The 21978-nt window shown below is 44.4% G+C and overlaps 1 protein-coding gene across 4 annotated transcripts in view; it reads left to right on the top strand.

Moving 5' to 3' along the window:
- The first annotated feature begins 2117 nt into the window (after positions 1–2117).
- LOC134059385 (F-box/WD repeat-containing protein 7-like) overlaps positions 2118–21978 on the top strand; it is a 54467-nt gene continuing 34606 nt past the window's right edge. Inside the window, exons 1-2 of one of the 4 annotated variants that reach the window (XM_062515738.1) lie at positions 2118–2248; positions 11910–12709. In XM_062515738.1, the coding sequence (XP_062371722.1) occupies positions 11957–12709 (753 nt within the window). In that variant the 5' untranslated portion in view covers positions 2118–2248; positions 11910–11956. Of the gene's footprint in view, positions 2249–2341; positions 2782–11909; positions 12710–21978 lie in introns of those variants that run through there. The other 3 variants (XM_062515736.1, XM_062515737.1, XM_062515735.1) reach the window with 3 other exon arrangements.

Raw genomic sequence — 21978 nt, 5'->3', positions numbered from 1 at the left:
TCATTAAAGGGATGAATTAGAACAGTTACAGTCATTTGTGTCAGCGAGTAAATGTGTGTAGGCCTTCTACAGTCAAGGGGAAGAGAATATTATGTAGACTATCTTTTGACATTAGTGCTGACTTGATGACGAGATGGCTGTGGAACCTAGATGGTTAAAGACAAACAGTAACCTACAGTTGTATCTATGGACATATCTTTTCTGCTCATCAGGGCCGACTCTAGGCAGGGCCAAGCATTATGTCTTGCCCACCTAAACCATCAAGCATTTTTTTTTCCTCAGTTGTGCATCTGCGCAGTGTGCAGCCTCAAACCCAACTTGGATGTACTGTAGATGAGCTGATGTTGAGTGTAATGGTAACTAGGCACATAGCTGAGCCTAGTGTGTGTCAGGTAAATCCCCTCCTGAAGCCTTAAAGGCAAACTCTGGCCATTTTTCACATTGATCTCTGTTTCTCGAAGGAGTACTATCGGTGCGAGAGAAAAAAAACCCAAAACAATCTGTGCTACCAAGCTTGAGCTGCTGCAGCCAAAAGCTAGGACCACCAGCCAGGCACAGTGCTACACTCTGGGTGGCATGATTTTAAAGATGTCCCAGAGTGTAACACTGTAGCTGCCTGGCTGCTCGAGCTGTTGTCAGGGATGTGCAAAAATACATCAAAATATATTTTGAAATAAACTATTAAATAGCCTAAACTGTAAGTGGATGAAAAACAAAATACACACCAAATATCGAAATGAAGTAGTGTATTTTGTTTTTGAAAGTACCAATACAAAAAGAAAGGGAGCACATACTGTACATTTCCAAACTTTTTATATCTGGTTATTTCATCTATTCCTTCATCACCAGTATAATGATTGTTGATTAAGTGGACAGTGTTTGAGAGCAACCGCTTTTTTCTGCCAATGAGACATGCTATAACCTGATAAAATGGTCAACAGATCAACTATCAGAGGCGCATTCAAAAAGATCAAGGAGATATGTGTCCTTGTTAATGCATGCCCAGATTTCAGAGCAACTGCATAACCGGTTCCATGTGTTGCGATTGGATGATGTATGATAACGATTAAGTTATCAAGAAATTGATCATTAAAGTTCTCAGGAATTTTGAGTGTATTGCCTGTGTGTGTGCGTGTGTGTGTGTGTGTGTGTGTGTGTGTGTGTGTGTGTAAAACCTACGAGTTTGCACTTTTATGATGTCACATCACCAAAAATAGGCTATTGGTTTTACCAAATATATTTGCCAGTATTTTCAACTACAAAAATACAAGTCTATAGTATTGATCCAAAATATGAAGCCCTTTTCTTTAACAAAATACCGATTAGTACTGATTTTTTATTTGCCTACAGAGAGGTCTTGAAACTGGGGGAGTGGTGTGCATCAAATAACTTGCACTAAACCTCACCAGGACCAATTCTTCGGCGTCCACATCTCTGCAGACCTCTCCTGGTCCGTCAACACCACGTTGACAGTGTGGCACTCCAGCTGCGCGGAAGCCGTCAGGAAGAAACTGCTGAGGGTAGCAAACACCGCACAAAAAGTAATCGGCTGCCGTCTACCCTCATTGACTGCCATCTATAACTCCTGTTGTCTCAGCAGGGCCAGAAACTTCATCTTCATCTTCATCTTAATCTTTTTAACCTGTTGCCCTCTGGTGCTTCAGGTCCATACGGGCCAGAACAAACAGACTCAGGGATAGCTTCTTCCCCAAAGCTGTCACAATACTAATCTCAAATTTGTACTAATGTAAACAGCACTGACATGGCACTGACCACTGCACCACCAGACATAAACTACCTCTATCGTTCAATAGCCTACTCATTCAGTCACTCTTTGGTCTTCTGTTTGTCTATTTGTGTTTTGTTTTTTTACTGTGTATTTATATATATTTATTCTTTATTGTTTAGTCTGTATTCATGGGTTTCATCAGGTCCCTTTCCACAGGTGTATACAATCAAGCACCATGCAGTCTGCATTGATAATCAAGGTGCTTGATTGTATACACCTGTGGAAAGGGACCTGATGAAACCCATGAATATATTATTACGTGTGGGCAGAGCTGTTCTTTAAATCGCATTGTAGGCCTACTGTTCTTCTTTTATCTTTTGCTGTCTAATAGACTACAACTTTAGAGTTGTGATGGCAGTAGTTTGATATGTTGTGAGAATTGAGAGTTTGAGCTATGTCCTAAGACTGTACCAAAGTAACTAAAGAGGAGTCTTTTACCAGCCTTTACCACAAGCATTGGTATGTAGCCTACTGATACTACTGATATGATACATTGTTTTCTGATCATTCATCTCTGAGTCACTATTTCTCTGAGTCACTAATAGGCGCCAACTTGAAATAAAGAGACAGCCTGACGTCATATTTGTGCGTCGAGGTTTCCCTCTGTGGAGTCTGTGCGAAAGGGGAAAAGACCAACGATAAGTGAGTGGCTTTCTCCCACCGATTCTTTGTGTTCACGCAAACAAATAGCCGAAGAGCCTCAATCGGGTAATGAACAATTTTCAACGAAATCATAAGAACAGACATCAAACTTTCAAATAGCCCGCTGAATCTTTTAAGAGGTCTTGCAATCGTAGCCGGCGAAGCAAGTGGGAGGACGACGTAGCGATAGCGACTTAGCATTTCCAGTTAAGGGGGAGGGTAGCCTCACCACTGGACTAGATGAGTGGGAGAGCGGCAAAGTGGACATCAAGGGCATCTGTCCATCTTAACATCTGAGAACGTGTCTTCACTCGATTTGATATCGAGCAGATTTTCGAGCCTTGTGTATGGTGAGTTACATATTACCTCGTCTGTAGCACGTGCGTTTTTGTAAATAACCCAGTGGATAGGAATCATAAAAACAATTTGCAGCCGTAGCGTTAACGGTATAGCAAACTAACGTCAGAAAGCCACAGTGGTCAAAGAGTGCGAAAACATAAGTTTGGATGAGTAAATGTAGGTCAATTATTTATATATGCATATGTAAATTAAATATAAGTGGCGTAGTGCTTTTTAAATTCTGTTTTTATTCACAGCAGCACGGGCTTAATGCAAGTGATTTAACTGTCGTAACGTATCGTTTTTTTGTCTTAGTGTAACGGTACATGTTTGTGTAGGCCTATGTTGGACTGTTTGTAATGTGTCGAAAAACTTACTCTGGAGAAACTTTCATGATAGCCATCTTTGGACGTCCAACTTCAATAACCACCTACAACGTCGGTTCCACGTGCACGTTGACACGACGTTCCGACAGTGTGTGATCTCGCCCCGAAATGATAACCTTAATCTGCTATTTTGTAAACATGGTGGTCAACAATTTGTCGCATGTTAATATCGAATGCCTTTTGCTGTCTATTGATGTATGTGTGTCGATGGCGTTATCTGTTTCAAGGCTACTTGTGTGTTGTTACGACCGTCTCCCGGGAAATTTAAATAGCCACGTTGTGATACTCGTGTTTGGCTGCCCCAGTGAGCCTCTGTCGAAGCTTTATCGCTAGATATGGAGTATGAGCTCAGTTTGTTTGTGTGTGTTAAACAATGCTGCAAATACGCTGGCCTGTCAGTACATCTAGCTGGTTGTTTTGCCAGAGTGCCGTATTTGTTTTGGCTGCTTCGCGCCATCACGCTGTGATTCGCGGATTCGCTGAGCTCGTGCAGAAGAGACGCTGTTGGCATCGCGCTTCCCTTTCACTTATTATCGCCGCTGGCCACATGCGTCTACGCTTCCGAATCCAGCGGGCTCCATTGTTTGTGCTCTCCCGGGAAGATGGCCCGGACCGCTGGAGGAAGGCGCTGATAACTATGCGAGGGGGTGGGGGAACTAAGCTTTCATGACCGTGACCGTGGTTTGTCAGGATTTTGGAGGACGGAGGAATGCCTCTCAGAAGCAGCGTCCTCAGCGGAAATGTGTTTATAACGCATTTGTTTGCCTGTCGAAAATATGATAGTCTCTGGTGCGCAAATACCTAGAGTAGTCTCTGCTCCATTGTTAGATTGTCATATCAATCCCAAGTCACCAGCAGTAGCCGGGGTTAGGATTTCCTTTGTGCAATACAGGCCATTAAGAATACCTACTGCACCGGCCATTCTGTTTATTTACAAATAACATAAAGTGAGACTGTTGATTTGGTCGGGATGCTGTAGAGGTCATATCCAAGCTTTACAGGAAATTGCTGAACCTGAAGAACAATGTCAGTAAAGCTCAGGCAAGCTGTTTGCTTCATCTTGTGTTGTTTCTAAGCATGCCTTTTCATGATGAAACAAAAGGTAAGAGCCAGGCAGGTCTATTTCGACTCTGACATCCTGTCCTCAGAGAGAGAGTGTTTTAAAAGAGAGGAAGAGAGGTGCGAATTCCCTGGTTGTTGGTGTGAGTGTTGTTGAGTGGGTTTGCAAGTGAGTGCAAGGTGTGGAAATCAATGTGATGAAAGGTCATGTGGTGTGTGTGCTTCAATTGCGCTCTGAGGATCTTCACAATGCGGTTCTGAGGATATTCTGTACCGTACTGTAACCTTGCCTGTACTCTGTACTATTATTAGAAAGTTAGAGCTTTTCAGCAGAAGTAGTGTATGACATGACACTCCCCACATGTGTTTAGAGCAACCCCTACGAAACCAAAACACTAACCATTATTCAGACAAGAGGCCCTCCACGTGATCATGTTGACTGTCACTTTATTTAAAGTGATATTGTGATGTGACCAGATGTGACATTGCATAAATAGCTCTAAATTACTCAGTGGGAGCAGATCACACTTGTAGCATCAGTTTAATGCTGTTCCTGAGAAATCTTTCTAAGTTGTTCTGCCTAGAGATAATGCCTGCCTGAGCACGCCACTATGATGTCAAACCTCCTTAAGTACAGAACGCTGAATTCAGTACAGATGTACTAAATGCAGTCTTTAATAGTAAAAGAAAAGTAAAAGTCAACAGTTGTTGTTTTTTTCTTGCGGATCATGTTTTTATTTTTTATTTATTTGACTTCCCACACAGACATATAAGGTGCCAGACCATATGTGAGTTAATGCCAAAAAACATTTGGCACCCATGTCAAAATACAATAAGCAAGGTTGTCAGTGGATTTTAGGTTAGCAGTACCTACGCTTACTGTACGGAAAATTAACCGAACCTTGACTACAAAACCCGACATACACACCAAACCGTGATTCTTGTCTACTGTTACACCCTAAAAGGCCATATGTATTGATCAAATCACATCCCTGAGACTTCCTGTTAGCCAAACAGGGGGAGTTCATGTCTTTGAGTGCATTTCTTTGTTGAATATCCCCAACAATCTCCTCCCCAGCAACCTGAGCTGGATTCAGAATGCTGACCTACCAGCCAGAGATATTCCACTCGGGACGGGAGTAGCTGTGAAGCATCGTGTTTTGTTTAGGTGGTGTGTCTGTGACGTGCCACCTTGGCAACGACACGACTGACACCGTTCTGTCTGAGCACCTGTTCCTGGACTCACCGTAGTGTAGTGTGATGCAGCATAGAGGCCGACTTGTATTGATCTTTTGAGGCAGAAGTGGCCGCCGCTTTTATTGTTCACAACAATTGAGTCCACAACAAACACTATCCAGAAAGGCAAGAGTAAAGAGGGCCAGTTCTCTTTTTTTTTATTTTTATTTAGTCCAACATAGACTGTCTGCTTCCTTATTGTGTGACTATCCTCACAGGTCAATGTTGTCTCGCTGTTATGTAATATTGTTTGATGGTATGCTTGGCCTTACATAAGTGGTGCCATGCTTGGTATGGGCTGGGGAGGGGAGAGGAGCTGTAATGGGGGCCAGTGAGTTGGAGGCATGCCATTAAAGACAAAAATAACCCCAACTAGCCCATGGTCCCTGTTGAGTATAATGATAGCAGGCCACAGGCAGGCATACTGTATGTATCGGACTTGTCGGAAAAAAACAGTTTGACTACAAATCCTTTATATTGGTTGCCTTTTTCCATTTAGGAAGAAGCCTGATCCTGTTCAGTAAGAACTGTACTTGAAACTTGAAATCACTCATGGTAACCATTTGGGCTTTCACTGTAAAGTTTGAATGTTGCCTAGAACTATTTTTCACTGCTCAAACGTCAAGGCCTAGTGCTTGGACCATAAGTCAGAGTGTGAATGTAAATGTGTTTGTTTTGGTTGCTTATATGGTAGTGTTGTGGTTAAGGAGCTGGGCTAGCATGTAGTAGTCTGAAAAATTGTCTTTCGATGTTGTGCCCTTGAGCAAGGCAAGTCCCTAGTCGTTCCGGGGACAGTGGTTCTTGTAATATAATTGACATGTAAGTTACTTTGGATGGAAGCGTCTGATAAATGAATAAATGTACATTTAAAATGGTGTCTCACTCAACCCAATTCATGGGTTTCATCAGGTCCCTTTCCACAGGTTTAGAAAGTCAAGCACCTAGATTATGAATGCAGACTGCATGGTGCTTCATCAATACACCTGTGGAAAGGGACCTAATGAAACCCTTGAATACCCTGCTGAACTCACTCTTGGGTCGTTCCGTATCAAATCAGATAAGGTTGTTGCTGCACGGCCACAAATTTTGTTCAAACCTTGTCTGTATCAAGAATGGGTTCCAAAACCAAGGCCTGTAAAATACACTACTCAATTTAGGGATATCTGGCTTTTGGGTGAAATTTATGGAAGATGTAAAAAGTTCAAGCCACAGTGGTATTATACCATGAAAGTAGGGCATTTAAATAGAAGCATACAGTGGTGATATCCTCAGCTCAGAGAATTCATTGAAGCTAAGGCCAACACATTTCACCCGAAAGCCAAATGTCCCTGATTGTTTTTGTGAATATCATATTTCTGTTCAAATCCTATGCCTTCATATTATTTTCCGTCCTTGACATTGCTTCAGTGTTACAGCCTGAAAATCACATTATCTGAGAAGCAATGTTTAGGCATTAATATAGTGAAAAGTATTATCATAGACCGTTAGAAACTTTGTAGTGTAGAACACAAAGTTCTCAGTTGATTTCTACAGGGCACTACATTTGGAAAAAAGTACAAAAATGGTGACATTAAGGGTAGTGTAAACTTGTTTTTGTACCCATTTGGTATTAATAAGGTTAAACAAGGGAGGTTGTGTTTTGGTAATTTGTTTAAAAGGAAATGTGGATAAGATAAATAAACTAATTGTCAAAATAGTTTTACCTCACAGGAACGCTACACCAGGTGCGTAACTGAAGCGTTCCGTTCGTGTTGTGTCTGCTTCAACAATTGACTTCCATTATAATCAATGGAAGTAGCTACACCAGACGTGATGGCAAAACGTTAATACATTGGAAAAAAACAGACCAGTCCTCTAAAATGGTTTTAACGAGTCGCGAACGGTATGCTTCAGTTACGTGCCCGGTACATCATTGATACACCATTGGCACTTCATACACAGAATGACTATAAACTGAGCTATTCCCACTTTGATTTTCTTCTTCCTACTAGCTACCCCACAAACCTTAGTCATAAAACCACAAATTTTAGTCATGGTAAAATTACGAGAAAATGCAGTCACTCCTTTTTTCATCATGTGCATTTGCTGTAGAGAACTCAAATATTGACTAGTTGTAGATAAGATAATGATTAATACCATTGGATACAAAAATATCACCAGTTTTTCTCTTTGTTCCATATCTAGGGCCTTATATAAAACTAATGGGCATGCAGTTCAAGCTTTTAATGGTCCAATCATACTGAGAACACATTAGTCTTCAATCCTACAAGTTTGAGCTGGCTAGGAATAACACCTTTCAAGATATTAATGCCCAAACATGGCCTCCAAGGTATGAGGTATTTCTGAGCGTGTCTCAATGATACAATGAATGAATGAAATGAATGAAAAAAATTACGAAAACATTGAAATTAAACAGTTTTGGGACCTAAATATTACGTAGACAAACATTGAGCTAAATCTGAGATGGTACAGCAACCATTTTCCTGGATTTTGTCTGATTTGACACAGAATTTAAGTGTTAGGCTTTAGAGCTCTTACCATTCTAGCTGCTGTAAAGCTTCAATATGCAATAAGATGAAAATGCTACATCTCAAATCTTAAGGTTCCTCATGACGGGCAGGCCTTTACATGAAGAGCCTGATTTTCTCGTTTTTTTTATTTTTTATCCTGGGGTATCATCAGGCAAAAGACTGCTGGCTAGCTGACATTAGGCTGATGATTCATCTGAAGCTGAGGCTGGCCATTGGTCTAAAATGGGTCATCCCTGTTTAGTCACCTGATATGATGTCCTGTGTCACTCATGAACCTGTGTTTGTAGCTTAGGTGAGTCGGTACAGTAAAGGTTAGATTACGCCCGTCCACATCGGGACCCTGCAATGTGTCATAGATATGTCTGAGTCATCTTCTACACAATGGAGTGCCTGGGAACTGAAATGCAGAATGATTTAAGGGAAGTTTCTTCTGCCTTGGGCACAGTTCAGTTGAAATGTGTTGCCCAGGAAGTTCAGGAACAGCTTGTCTGAAGCAAGAAAGATGAACTGGTGTTAGTCATGATTCCAAAAAGGGTTATTGAAGTTCAGGGAGCTTTTTGCGTACTTCTCTCTTTTGAGAGATTCACTCTCTCCCTCGGTTCTGTAAATCTCAACCAGAGGCAGTCTTTCTCTATTACGATGAATACATTTGGTCAATTTGCAGTGGTGAGGATGCTGGTTTTGTATGTTAAAGCAGATGTTTCAGTGTATACACTGAACCAGAGAGCCACAATTGGTTGAGAAAATGAGGTCTTACAGTACATGTAGACATGTTATTTTCTGATTGGTGTTTACTTTTACTACCTAAACAGTGGGCACTTTAAATTATTATTAAAATATACATTTTATGTAGAACCACCACCACCACCGACCATCTGGCCTTGCAATTCGGTTATGATGCAATAATGGGCAGATCATTTTCTTTCAGGGTCCAACGGTGTTCAGACTTGCTTGTTTTTCTCCATGGACAGTAAAATAAACTCTTTTTTTTCCCACTATTCAGAGTAACCTTTAAGAAAATTCTTATCTGACTACTCATTTGTTGCCTCAACCAGATAAAATCCCATTTTTCGCAGAAGCCTGGCGTTACCCTGCCTTGATTGTATCAGTCTGCTGCACAGCTACGGTAATTACTCTTAAAGTTAAGCGATGTTATACTCTCACTAAAACCAAGGTGACGGTGACAGTTTTACAAGTTGTGAAAACCAGCTGGCTGCGCTAGTAAACGTCTTTTGACGAAAAAGCTGTTGGACCCGCGATGTCAGACTTAACAACCGCATAGTAACAATGGGAGGAGGAGCTTGGGATTGGTTAATTGATTCTCACCTCCTCGCTGATGACCACCATTTGTTACTTTCACTGTTCCACTTGCCTCAGCATAACCAAGGGTACTGGAGGTTACTCCGGTCTGCTTTGACCCAACACAGTGTGTATCCCTTTTGAAGCTCTACTGCATTTACACCTGTGGTGATATAAACCATCCAATCCATTCAGACGTTCTCTCCCAGCCCAGCTTTTAAGACCAGCACCCCACCCGCCCAACCGCACAAATGCGTGCGCGCACACACACACACACACACACACACACACACACACACACACACACCCACCCACACCCCTCAATATCTCAGCTGCCTCCTGTGGCTAGGATCTGCTTTTAAGCCGCCCCTATGCTCATCTGACTGCACAGACCCATGACTGCCCAATAAATGTTATCTTCGTTTTATGTTACTGATTGTGAGCTGCGCAGCCCTAGCTGGCTATGTGATCTGATGTCAAGAGAGATACTTCCCCATATTATTTATAAATCGCAGAAGAAAACAGATTTGCGAACAGTGGCCTGACCTATTTAGAGTGCATGTCTGTGTGTGTGTATGGGGAGGGGGCGGGTATGTGCAGTGGAAAGCTTTGCAAGTATGCCGAGTTAGAATGGCAGGTATCTGCTGACTTGCACTCCAACCCCCCCATCACTCTGTCCTTTTTAATTTGATGCTACAGTAGAGATTAAGATGGCTTCCTGTTAGATTGGGTTAAGTGATTCTGACTCTTGTGACATTTGGTATTGTATGGGGAGGTCAGTGCTCAGTAAGGAAGTGACTGAGTTGGTGAGGGATAGGCATCTGGTGTGTGCCTTAACCCCCCCACCCCACCCCCCGTTATTGTAGTCACTGCTGCCATCTAGAGGACAGTCCTGTTTTCAGCCGTTATTTTTCCTGCTACAGTATTTGCAATAGATCATATTTAAATAATTTGTAAGTTCTGTGGACTGTTGAAGAGATTGTTGATGGAAATTCTATTATGAACAAAATGCAGACCTAATAAACTAGCTGATTGCTTTCTAGGATTGTTGGGCCTACCTTTGGTGCAGTGTGAAATAAAATGAACATTAGTTTTTCTTGATTGCTTCAAGCTCTGAAACCATCAACGGTCAACTCTGCTTTTTCTAAACTTCTAACACAGAGCCCTAAACAGAAGCACAGATGAGAAATTTTATTTGCAAAAGGCTCACAAAAGCAAAATGTTCCTCCTCTTCAAGCTCTTATGTGTCCTGCATGAATTTCAACTGGATAGTCCTGTCAAATCGAACACCACTCTGCGCACTTGAATGGGGATCTCAGCATTTGAACAGGATGTAACTGGTGTCATCCATTCAACAGCATTATACTTGTACTGGAACAGTGTAATGTTGACTTGCTTGTACATCTGCAAGGTATTTTCCACCACTGCTGCTCCAGCTTCCTCAGTCACCATTATTGTGAGTTTGACAATGGTCCCTCCCCTTCCACTGTCTAGCCAAGATGGCGAACGTTGAAGGTTAAAAGTGTCCAACATTCCACACTTAGCTTGCACACTTGCAGCGCTCTGCTTGTTGCCATCATTGTCAGTTTGCACACTTATGCGCATTGCACTGCTTGTTGCACTAAAATTAGGTATTGCAAGTACAGAACTACACAGAATGGGAAATGGTTTCTGTTATGGGCAGATTCAACTTCCGTTTCTGTTATGTCTACACTATTGTTGATACAAAAGAAACATATCATAGCATGAACTGTATGCTCTATCCTCCCAAGATGTAGCATATTGACGTGTAAGACCTACAGTAATCCCTAGACTAGTCCGCTTTTGCACAGCCTTCACCAGATAAGCAGTCTCATCACTCTGTGCCATTGGCTTCTGTGATCCATGCTTTCTGATAGCAACACAAAGGTGCTATGTGGATAACGAGTGATCGCTGAAAGAAGAGTTGTGTAAAGGAGTTTCCCGTACAGATATTGGAGATTTATAATTATGTATGTAGTGAGTCTTTTTTCTGAGAGCTGTGTTTAATGTTTTGAAAAAGGGTGTAAAAAACGTGTAAAACTACCTCTCGGCAATCAAGAAAAACTTAACTATCTTACCGGCTCTGTCAGTAATCAGTCAATTAGCCGGTAGGCCTGGGGATATTCTTCTTTTTGTAGATGTGCCGATGTCTGTAAGATATGATGGAAGGCATTATGGAGTAAATGCCTCTCTTTTAGCTTTTATCATATAGATAAAGACAGTATACCACCTGACAGGCACCTGACACCTGATATGCTGATTGTGTCTTAATAAAAGCCACTCTAGAATGTCCTGTTACCACCGATGTCTCGAGATTGAGGGAGAGTATGTTAGCTACAAGAATGTCCTTTACATGTCCTACAAGAATGTCAGAGCTGTTGCTTGGATGTAAAGAACTCAATATGGGTTTTGCCAAATATCTGAACAGAACTTGAGCGAAATAACATAAGCCTTTTAAAGTAAAGGATCCAAGACTTCTTCCATGTGCACAACTCGTGACAAACTATCTATTATCTATTGCACCAGATAGACAAATCGTATTAATGCCTCTACCTCTCTTTGTCTCTCTCTTCCTCTCTTCCTCTTTCCCTCTCCCTCCATTTCTAGAATGTTCTGAATGCTCTCAGGCAAATCAGTGGCAGGTCAGTGTGGAGATGAAGCAGGACCTGCTGTTGCCGGGCAACACCAGCACCACTGCCAGTAGGGGGCATCAGAGGCGGCAGCGATCAGCAGCACCGGCGGCAACGACCACCACCACCACCACCACAACGACTATCATCGCCCCGCCGACCTCGCCAGGCAGCACCCCCTCTTCCTCCTCCAATTCCTCATCTTCCTCGGTCCGCGCCGGACTGGAAGACGGGCCCGAGGATGAAGGCCTGCTGGATCGAGCGGCCGCCGAAGAGGAGGAAGAGGGAGAGAGTGAGCAGGGCCACGACGAGGGAGGAGAAGAGGTGGACGAGGAGGAGGAGGAGGTGGTGGAGGACGAGGAGGAGGGGAACGAGCTGCAACAGGACGATTTAGAGAGGGAGGGGTCGGAGGTCGGGGGTGAGAACCGCTCGAGTCACAGCGAAGAAGCGGCTGACGAGGACAATATCGAGGACAATATCGAGGACAATGATGGCAACAGCGGACATTTTGCTCAGGAGTTGGAGACGGAGGGACAGTGTGGTGAGGAAGAGCACAATGAGGAGGAGGAGGAGGAAGAGGAGCACGACTGCTACAACTCTGAGCGCTCTGAGGTCAGTTTGGGAGAGGAAGATGACGAAGAGGAGGAGGAAGAGGGCGAAATGACCGAGGAAGATGAGGAAAGGACAGATGGGATGTCGTCACACACAGCTGATGGCAAGACCAGCGACTGCCCGAAGGGACACCCAAGCAAACGCTCCAGCTCCAGCCTACTCCAGGTAAGCCTCTACACTTCAGGAGAGACTTGATGTACCAGTGTCCCTTACGGCCTAGGCAGATAGTTTTTTTTTTTTTGTCATCCACGATGGTCTCTCACGGTTAATGATTGATGTTTACGTTTGGTGTCAGAAACAAATTCAAGATGCCGCAACAAGTTCTTGTCGTATCTTGGTTGGAAGATTCCCGTGCTCTCATATAGGCCTTTTCCACCGACAGAGAACCGGCTCCATTACCGTACGCAAACCAGCATTTGAACCGCTCGGATCGTTTCCACTAAACAAAAGCCGATTTGAAACGTGGCAACTTGGTTCCGAAGTTGAACCAGAAAATAGTTGTTTTTTAGACGTGTCATTCTGTTATTCAGAGGGGAAAAGGCTTAAGCATTAGGTTTTTTTTCTTCCGTATTAACTGTGTCCATGAGTAAACAAAATAAGTCAACTAGCATCACACTGCAGATGTTGACTTACTAGCATTTTAAACCGCTAATTTCTGCCGTTTTTATGGGACAACTGTTCATATCATTCTCCCGTTTATGCATCTCATTAACGTTTGTTTTTTGCATGCAACACCCATTGTTGATGACGCATCCTTGGTTCAGTTCAAAACTGGAGGAATTGTGGGCTGGTTCACTAGATAGCATATTCGGGCACGGCACTGGAAATTTGTAAAAATCTGCTGAAATCGTGTTATCGACATAGGCCATTACACGGATTAAAGGGATAGTTCGGATTTTAAGACACGAAGTTGTATGGGTTCCCTGTCAGCAACGTAGTGCATCAGCACTGACTTACCCCCGACAGCGTCCTGTGAGCCGAGATCCAGCCGGTTTTAGATCGTTTTTGATGCTGAAGAAAGTAGTCCGGCAAGTTTCTGGGGTCACGAAAGTAAAGTGTTTTTTTTCTCAAACCCATATGCGTTCAACAGAGTGATATATTTGCACCACAAAAACGTTGTCCAGGAAAAATTCACACCTCGTTATCACTTACTTATTTTTCGCGATTCCTATCACTGCGCGCTACTGACAGCTGGACAACGTTTTTGTGGTGCAAATATATCACTCTGTTGAACGCATATGGTTTTGAGAAGAAAAACACTTTACTTTCGTGACCCCAGAAACTTGCTGAAGAAAATAGTCCGGCATCAAAAACGATCAAAAACCGGCTGGATCTCAGCTCACAGGACGCTGTCGGGGGTAAGTCAGTGCTGATGCACTACGTTGCTGACAGGGAACCCATACAACTTCGTGTCTTAAAATCCGAACTATCCCTTTAAGCCTAGTCCTACACTTAAAAAAAAAAAAACCTTCAATGAAAATCTCCTTTAAAAAAGGCTTTTAATCTAATGTAGCCCATGATGTGATTTGGAACTTTTCTTAGTTAATAAAAATGACAGAAATGTGTACATAAAACATGGTAAATATTTTGCTGAAGTTTTTTCCAAGGAACAGACATAACATATTGATGTGATTTGTAGAAAAGTTTTGCATTGTTTTCAGTAATTATCATTAATTTGATTAAAGCAGCACTATGTAAGTTTTGATCTGAAACTAGTGAGCTAGCTACCTCCCATGTCCTTCAATTGCTGGAGAGAACCACGCATGTGTTAATCTGTCCTTCACATGACTATACTTCAAAATTAATTTGAATTTGATGCCAAAAATAGTGGCCTAATAAAAGGCCTCCTCGCAAGGTGGCACATGTTTGTAGTTTTTTTTAACGGTCTCATATATCTAGACCATATGTGAAACCTATAACGTAATTTAAGTGGGAAGTAATGTGTCGATGAGCATGGACCCAGCTCTGCAGCAGGTGTCTGTGGAACTCTCTCAAGACCTCTTGTGTTCATAGTCAGATTGATCTGTTTGTTTTCTGAACTTTAGAAATGTCTACCTTAATGGACTTGGATGGATAATAATCAAGGCCATTAAGGTATAAATAAATATGTTTTTGTGTGTATTTTTGAACACGCACATCAAGGCAACCAGTGCACAGCCAGCGTGAGTGCGCCGGTGTTGACCGTTGAGTGTGTGGGCGTGTAAAGTGAGAGTTTCTTAATTGGTTTGACCACAGATGTTTGCTGAAGGTCCCAACCTCACGCTCCCTTTCTGACCCGAGAGGTTGCGTTACTCTTTGGCCAGCAGGGCTTTTCTTAACTTCCCGGGTCAAAAGCAGATCAAGGACCATGCCCTTTGGCCATAGTGACCTACACCCCCCAACCCCAAGGCTTTCTACTGTTGCAACCTTCGTGTCCTCGGATGCTCCAACAAGCCCAATTACAAATGATAAATTACTAGCTGATAATTTATGGGCCTGTTAATACTCCGATGGTGTGTGTAAAATGGAAAGGAGTTGCCATTTGTGGGCAGCAAGTGTCGTTGGAATGAAAGTCCTAGCGCTATGCCATTTTATTATGATGTGTTATTAGTTTGGATTTATTTTTGAGCTTCCCAAACCTTTGTTGATATGGTGAATGAAGAGTAGACACAAAATAAGCGTTAAAGAAATGTGTGTGGAATTGAGAAGTGACCTCAGGCTTGACTCGAACCTAGGTCCTCGAGGGCACCATGTGATGCGGAATGCTGCCCCTTGCACCACTGCTCCCCCCCATATCAGGTTGTAGTTTAGTCTGCTCCCCCCGTATCAGGTTGTTGTTTGGTCTGCTCCATTGTTTATATGTCTGTGTCTTGTTAGTCAGCGTAAGTGTGAGGTGGCTTGAGGTTGGTGAGCGGAATGTGGAGCTCCTGCTGGGTGGGGTGGGTGCCTTGTTGTGGATCCCCGGGAGGGGTTGACCCTTGGGGGAGGGACAGATGGCGCTCGACGACGACGCGTCCTCCCAGGTGCAGCTGTCTGGTGCGGGGCAGGGCAGGGAGAGGTCAGGGTTCGCAGGTCACAGACGAGGGCTGGGCCAAACACTCTTCTCACTTTTTTCCCAGGGGATGCCTGCAGTGTCATTCCATTTCTCCTTTCTCTGTGTCACACACACCCTCTCGTGGTTTTGCCCCTTGCGAACTACTAGTTGTGTGAAGGGACATGGGTAGCTAAAGGCCCTCTACCTCCTCCTTCAATCTCTCACATGAAAATAGCTTTATGCTGATCAATCCCAGACTGTTTGGGCACTATTCCCAGATTCTCACTAACCACACATGAGCTACAATGGAAGTAATGTCACCTTCAAGAGTCACTTCCCTATGATTACTGGCTGTATGATCTCAGAGAGCAACAATATTGGATTAATGCATTGATCAGTATGTATTAGCTCAGCTGTTTAACAGTTGACATAGGCATTTTGTTTAGTATATTGTAGGTGGGTAACCCAGTGAGTTGTTCAGAGTGGGAAATACTGTAGGCAATGTTGAATTGGTGAAGTAAACTTTGTAACTGCTGTGGAGCACGTAACCAGGACCATCCCTAAGCCCACATCTCTGTGCACTTGACGAGAGGGTCAACTGGGGACAAAAAAATGCCGATGCTTTTGTCATTTGTTTTGGAGGATGAATGAACTCAGTGGCCGTCCGGTTTTGTCTCCCTCCCCTGAGCTTCGTCCATGAATAGATTAAGTCAGAGCAGTGGAATGTGCTTGTGGCTTGCACATCGCCGTCAGGTACTCCCACCTATTTAAGAACAATAAAAACAAAAAAGAAGCGCGCCACCAAAAAGACCTCAGGGAGATCCGTCCCCTCAGCGTCTTCAATGCCGTCTCAAGATGGCCGTCTCTTCTTTCTTGTTGCTGACAATGGCGGAAACCACAGGTGGGTCTGTGTGCTGGGGTTTTCACTGTTGTGGTGGCCATTTTGGCTCTGTCTGTATGTCTGGGTGGCATCAGATGTCTGCCAAACAGTGGTGGTCTCTGCTCAGTCATTGTCTCCAAGAAAGCCTGCATTCCTTCCAGCAAGGCAGCTTCAGACTTTTAGAAAAATACTATAAAGAACAGGTGGCACACACACACACACACACACACACACACTCTCTCTCTCTCTCTCTCTCTCTCTCTCTCTCTCTCTCTCTCTCTCTCTCTCTCTCTCTCTCTCTCTCGCTCACAATGCCCAGAAACACACACACACTCTCTCACTGCCCAGACACATTTTCGCTCTCGGACTCTCATGCTTTCTGTCTCCATCCTCTCTTTGCGCCTGTTTGTTTGGATTGAGTGTTGTTTTGCTTGGTTTCATGTAGTTCATTTTGTATGCAGCGGAATGCGTGTGCGATAGATTGCTGAGGCCATTCTGTTTTCTGGAGGTAATTGGGTGGTACAGAGTTTCATTGGATTGGACCGAGTAAGATATTGTTAGCAGAGCACCTGATTGATTGTGGTGGTGTTGTTTTTTCTGAAATCAGTAAGCAAAGCGACTTTGATCAAAAGGCTTAGAATACCGAGGGATCCCCCAAACAAGCCACAAATGAATAATCATCGACTGCTTTTCAATTGAAAGTGTAGGCCTAAGTGTAGCAATACATATGGCCACCAGGGGGTGCTAGAGCCTGCCTGTGTTGTAGAACTATTCTGTGGGTTGATGTTAGATGCCTGAGCCAAAACAATACTTCTAAATAGCTTCTACTGTTTATAAAATATAGTAGAATTACTTATAAATGTTTCCACTGAACCCATGGCCACCATAGTCGATGAATGCTATAGTTGTATAGACACTGTTCACTACATATGGGATGAACTGCCCCCATCAAAAAGGTTAATTGAAGCAGGAAACAGATGTTCTGGGCACTATCTGCCCTTAACCTAAGAACATTAAACAGTCGCTTCTTATTTTCACTGTTAATCTGTCCCCTACTTTTAATGCTTTCTAGTGATTTCTACCATTTTCTCCCTCAATATCTCTCCCTTCTTAATCTCTCTCTCTCACACTCTCTCTCTCTCTCTCTCGCTCTCTTGCGCTCCCTCTCTCTCTCTCTCTCTCTCTCTCTCTCTCTCTTGCTCTCTCTCTCTCTCTCTCTCTTGCTCTCTCTCTCTCTCTCTCTCTCTCTCTCTCTCTCTCTCTCTCTCTCTCTCTCTCTCTCTCTCTTGCTCTCTCTCTCTCTTGCTCTCTCTCTCTCTTGCTCTCTCTCTCTCTTGCTCACTCTCTCTCTCTCTCTCTCATGCCCTTGCATTCTGAACCTGATGGTATAAATCTGCTGTTCTAGCCCTTTGGAGTGAAGGATTAATATCCCCCAACATACAGCCCGGGGCATAGTAATCTGTTAAATCACAAACACACTCCGACACACACTCAGTCACTCAAGAACACACACACACACACACACACACACACACACACACACACACACACACACACACACACACACACACACACACACACACACACACACACACACACAAATGTATTAGGCTTGTGCCCCTGTGCTTTAAGGCATGAAGATATGTTTACTTAATCAGGGTGGAGTAGAGACATGGTTTAATATACTAATGTACTGTGGCAGTGCTGACACATGGTGTCAAGCCCCCCCCACTCCCCCAACACACACACACACACACACACACTCACAGAGGGAGGGTGTTTCTCACACACATCTCAGGATCAACCAGCCACAAGACTTCTTGATCAATGGAAAGGCAGCCGAACAACAGAGAAGGCCAGAGAGGGAGAGTTCCCAGAGCCCGAGATGCTGGCCCTGGGTTACTGGTCATTTTCAGTCCCGTGGGGCAGTGCGGGGCAGCGTGGGAGAGGGTGGGGCGCGTGAGCGGTGGCGAGGGTGAGGGTGGAATGTCAGGCATGTGGGTGGATGCTGAGGCCTCGCTGCTCCTGAGCAGCCGGACGCTCTCGCATCGGTGGTCGCAGGGGTCACGTATCCCAGCATTCTCTGCATACCGCATCACCTATCCCACCAACCAACCAGCCCCCACCCTGGCACACACACACACACACACACACACACACACTTACACACACATACACACACACACACACACACATACACATGCCTTCTGATAGCCCCTGTCATAACCACCACCTAGAATTCCCCCAACCATACCGTACTCCCAGGATGACTGAGCAGAGGTTTCACATTGCCAAAGTTTGGCAGTTTTATTCTTGCTTTCATTCCGTATGACACTATGATTTCATTCACTAAACCTTGTACAGTTTAAATCTGGCATAGTTCACACTGTTGAGGGTCTGATTATGGTAAAATATAAGATTATAAGGGTTACTCCTGAGATGTTGAATAATGGGCAAGTCTTTGGTTTTTACTCTGGTGCTGTTCAAATATAATTTTCCGCTGATTAACTGAAGTGGCCCGTGGCTGTAGTGGAGTTAACCTGTGTCTCCTGCTGATGTCATTTTCTGTTTATACATATCAGTGTGTTCCGAAAGCACTGCTGACTTTCACAGTGGGAATCACTCCGAAAGCATGTGTCCCTCTCCCTCCCTCTCTCCTTCCCTCTATCTCTCAGACACACATTTGTGTGCGCACACACACACACATGTAGGTACACGCTCTCCTGAATGCCTGACTGTATGCATGGAGTAGGAGATTATTGTGGTCACACTTAAGAGGAGGCAGATATAGCACTTGATGGATCAGCATGCGTGAAGAGCCGGTGGATGTAAAATGAACATTGCGTATGCGTGCACTGTGCCATGTTTGAGCGCTCACTGTACAGACGCACGCTGATGGTGTCACACTCAGTGTGGAATGGATGGGCCGCGCCGCGCTGGCATGACTAAGCTGCTTTGAATTCCATGGCAATGTCGCCAGTCTCGCCGAGAGCTGAGCAGGAGAGGTTTTTTTGGGGGGGAAGAAAAAATACAGGAAATTACATTTTGTCACAGACGCCGCCTGTAGAACTGCTGCGCTCCTTTTTCGGGCCTGGTTGGAATGCTAAAAAGGAAACTAAGGTCGGCACCAGGCTCGGCAGTGCAAAGTCGAGCCATTTTAGTTGATGTCACCCCAGGCAACATTTTAAAGGGCACGGGCTGGCATCGGTCACGTGATGGAGAGACGAGCTGCGTCAGTGCCTCAGCAAGACAAGAATGGTCGGGGGGGTGGGATGGGGGTGCGGCACATCGCGGCGGTCTAAAATAAGACCTGAGCCAGCCAAGAGGGGGGACCTGACCGAGAGAGTAACGCTCGCCGCGGGCGATAAATACTGTTTGCCCTTCCACCCATCCCCGAAACTGAACCTGGCCACCACACCATCTGCTCCCCGCTATCCACTGGCGCGCTGCCCTACTGACGTGTGTAGTAGCATGGCCCTATGGAGGAGCTCCATGCCTGGCCTCGACACGCCCCGCGCTCGGCGCCCGCTGCCCAGGGAAGGCGCGGAGGAGCGGGGACAGGGCCACGTGGAGCGCTGCCCCTCGGAGGTGGAGGTCATGGAGACGGTCGTGGAGAGACTGCGGTCGCAGCGCAAGAATGCCGAGGGTCAGAAATCGCGCCCCCGCCAGAGCGTGCTCCGGATCTTCAACATCCACGTCATCACTCATAGGCTGTACCGTCACCGAGAACGATTGGTGAGGAGGCTTTTCTTTGTCAGTTTTGCCCCCAGTACTGATTTACTTCACACGTTACAGATTAAACAGACAAGCAGATTCATCTCATTCATGTGCTCGTGTTTGATAGCCACAGAAGTTCCCAGAAGCCCTTGTTCACCAATGCGTGTCTATGCGTTGATGCTTCCTTATAAGAAGAAACGGCTAACTATTTATAGAAGCCGAGTGAACTTGATTAACTTATGACTTGATTAGGTTTTTCGCAAAATTTCCAGTTTGAACAGATTGAGCATTTGGTGTCACAATTGGTGTCCTTTTCAACGTCCTTCTGTTAAGACAGTCTTTAATCTGTAGCCCGCATGTTGAGATGCGACGATTTGCCAAAGTGCTCCCAGAGGAATTCTCTAAATTAGGATCGTGCATGTCCCATGCTTTGTCATCATGATCTACTGGAGGAACTATTCTATTTGGCAAACAGCCATGTGGCACTGACTGCCCAAAATGGCGATGGATGCTTGCAAGATGGCGGAATAGCTGGGAGGAAGAGGACCGTAGATGATTCAGCATTTTACAGTAGATGGATCTTCACCTTATATGCAGTTCAAGGATCTTTCCATTTAGATCCAAATGGTTTCTGGTGTGGGCCAAAGAGAGAGCTGGTCTTGGGTCAGCAATTTCCCCATGCAGAGTCTGTCAGTCAAGAGATGAACTCCATTTCCCAGGATTCCTGTGGTTTCCCAACACCTGTCAGCTCATTTATGCCAGCTGTTACCACTCCCTTCTCAGAAGCAGGGGGAATGTCTCGCGACCTGCACTCGTGTTTCTGTCCCGGAGCAACCCTCGCTTAAGGTCCCCTCATAGGCGCAGATCATTATCGCCTGTCAGAGTTGACTTCCTCACCCATAAGGGTACTTCCTTGCTACAGTTTGGCCTAGCAGACTCTCCCTCTCTCTCCCTCCCTACCACATATAGAGCCACATAGTCATCCAGCCAAGATAAGCCTACATCGTTTACATCAGCATCTCTCACATTCTATCTCTGTGGGATACGGTCATTTATGTACATAACTACTAAATGACTTTGAGATGATTAACTTAATGTGAGACTGAAGCTGCTCAGCCGTCCATTTTGAGCTTGCAGATGTAGTCCACTCTATTTAATATTCATTAAAGTAGGATTGAGTGGAATATGTGAGTTCTTGCTGATTGTAGACCTGGACTTTGAAGTCCAGGGCATGTCCAGGCTTGTGCCTCAGTGTTGTGTCTGTCAGTGACTCAGGATGCTTTGAACTGCACAGAGATAAGACCTTCAGTCTATAAAAGGTGGTTTCCATGGTCCCTGTCAGAGTTCATGACCTTCCAAACTCTGAACCATCCTAAATGACAAACTGCCCACATCCTTATCTAGTTCACCCAGTTCTGGAATGTTCCTTTTCCAGAACTTCAACAAAGAATCCCCTGGGTATTTTTCAGCTGTCAGAATCAAGTAACCCTATGAAGCAGCAGGCGTGGGCTCTGGAAGGAATTTGGCAATTACTTTTCCCCCTCATAACTTTAATCTATGATTAATTGTTTTGTTGGTCTGTCAAAAATATTTTTTTCTGTATTCATCATACTGGCCTGCTATACTGCTGAAATGTTGTAAAAGATTGTTTTTTGTTTTCTGAAGACATGGGACTGTTGACTCAATTGTGGCATACACTTTTATCAAAAGTCTAGCTGTGACTGATTGGTGCTGTGGATTGGGGCAGGGCAGCATGGCTCCTAACACACTTGTCAGGATGAGTTAGGGTAAGAACTCAGACGGCGCACATTGTTTTGACAGTAT

Source organism: Sardina pilchardus, chromosome 16 (genome assembly GCF_963854185.1).
Source record: "Sardina pilchardus chromosome 16, fSarPil1.1, whole genome shotgun sequence".
Lineage (NCBI taxonomy): Eukaryota > Metazoa > Chordata > Actinopteri > Clupeiformes > Clupeidae > Sardina > Sardina pilchardus.
The sequence above is the reverse complement of the archived record's forward strand: the minus strand, read 5'-3'. Positions and strand labels throughout refer to the sequence as shown.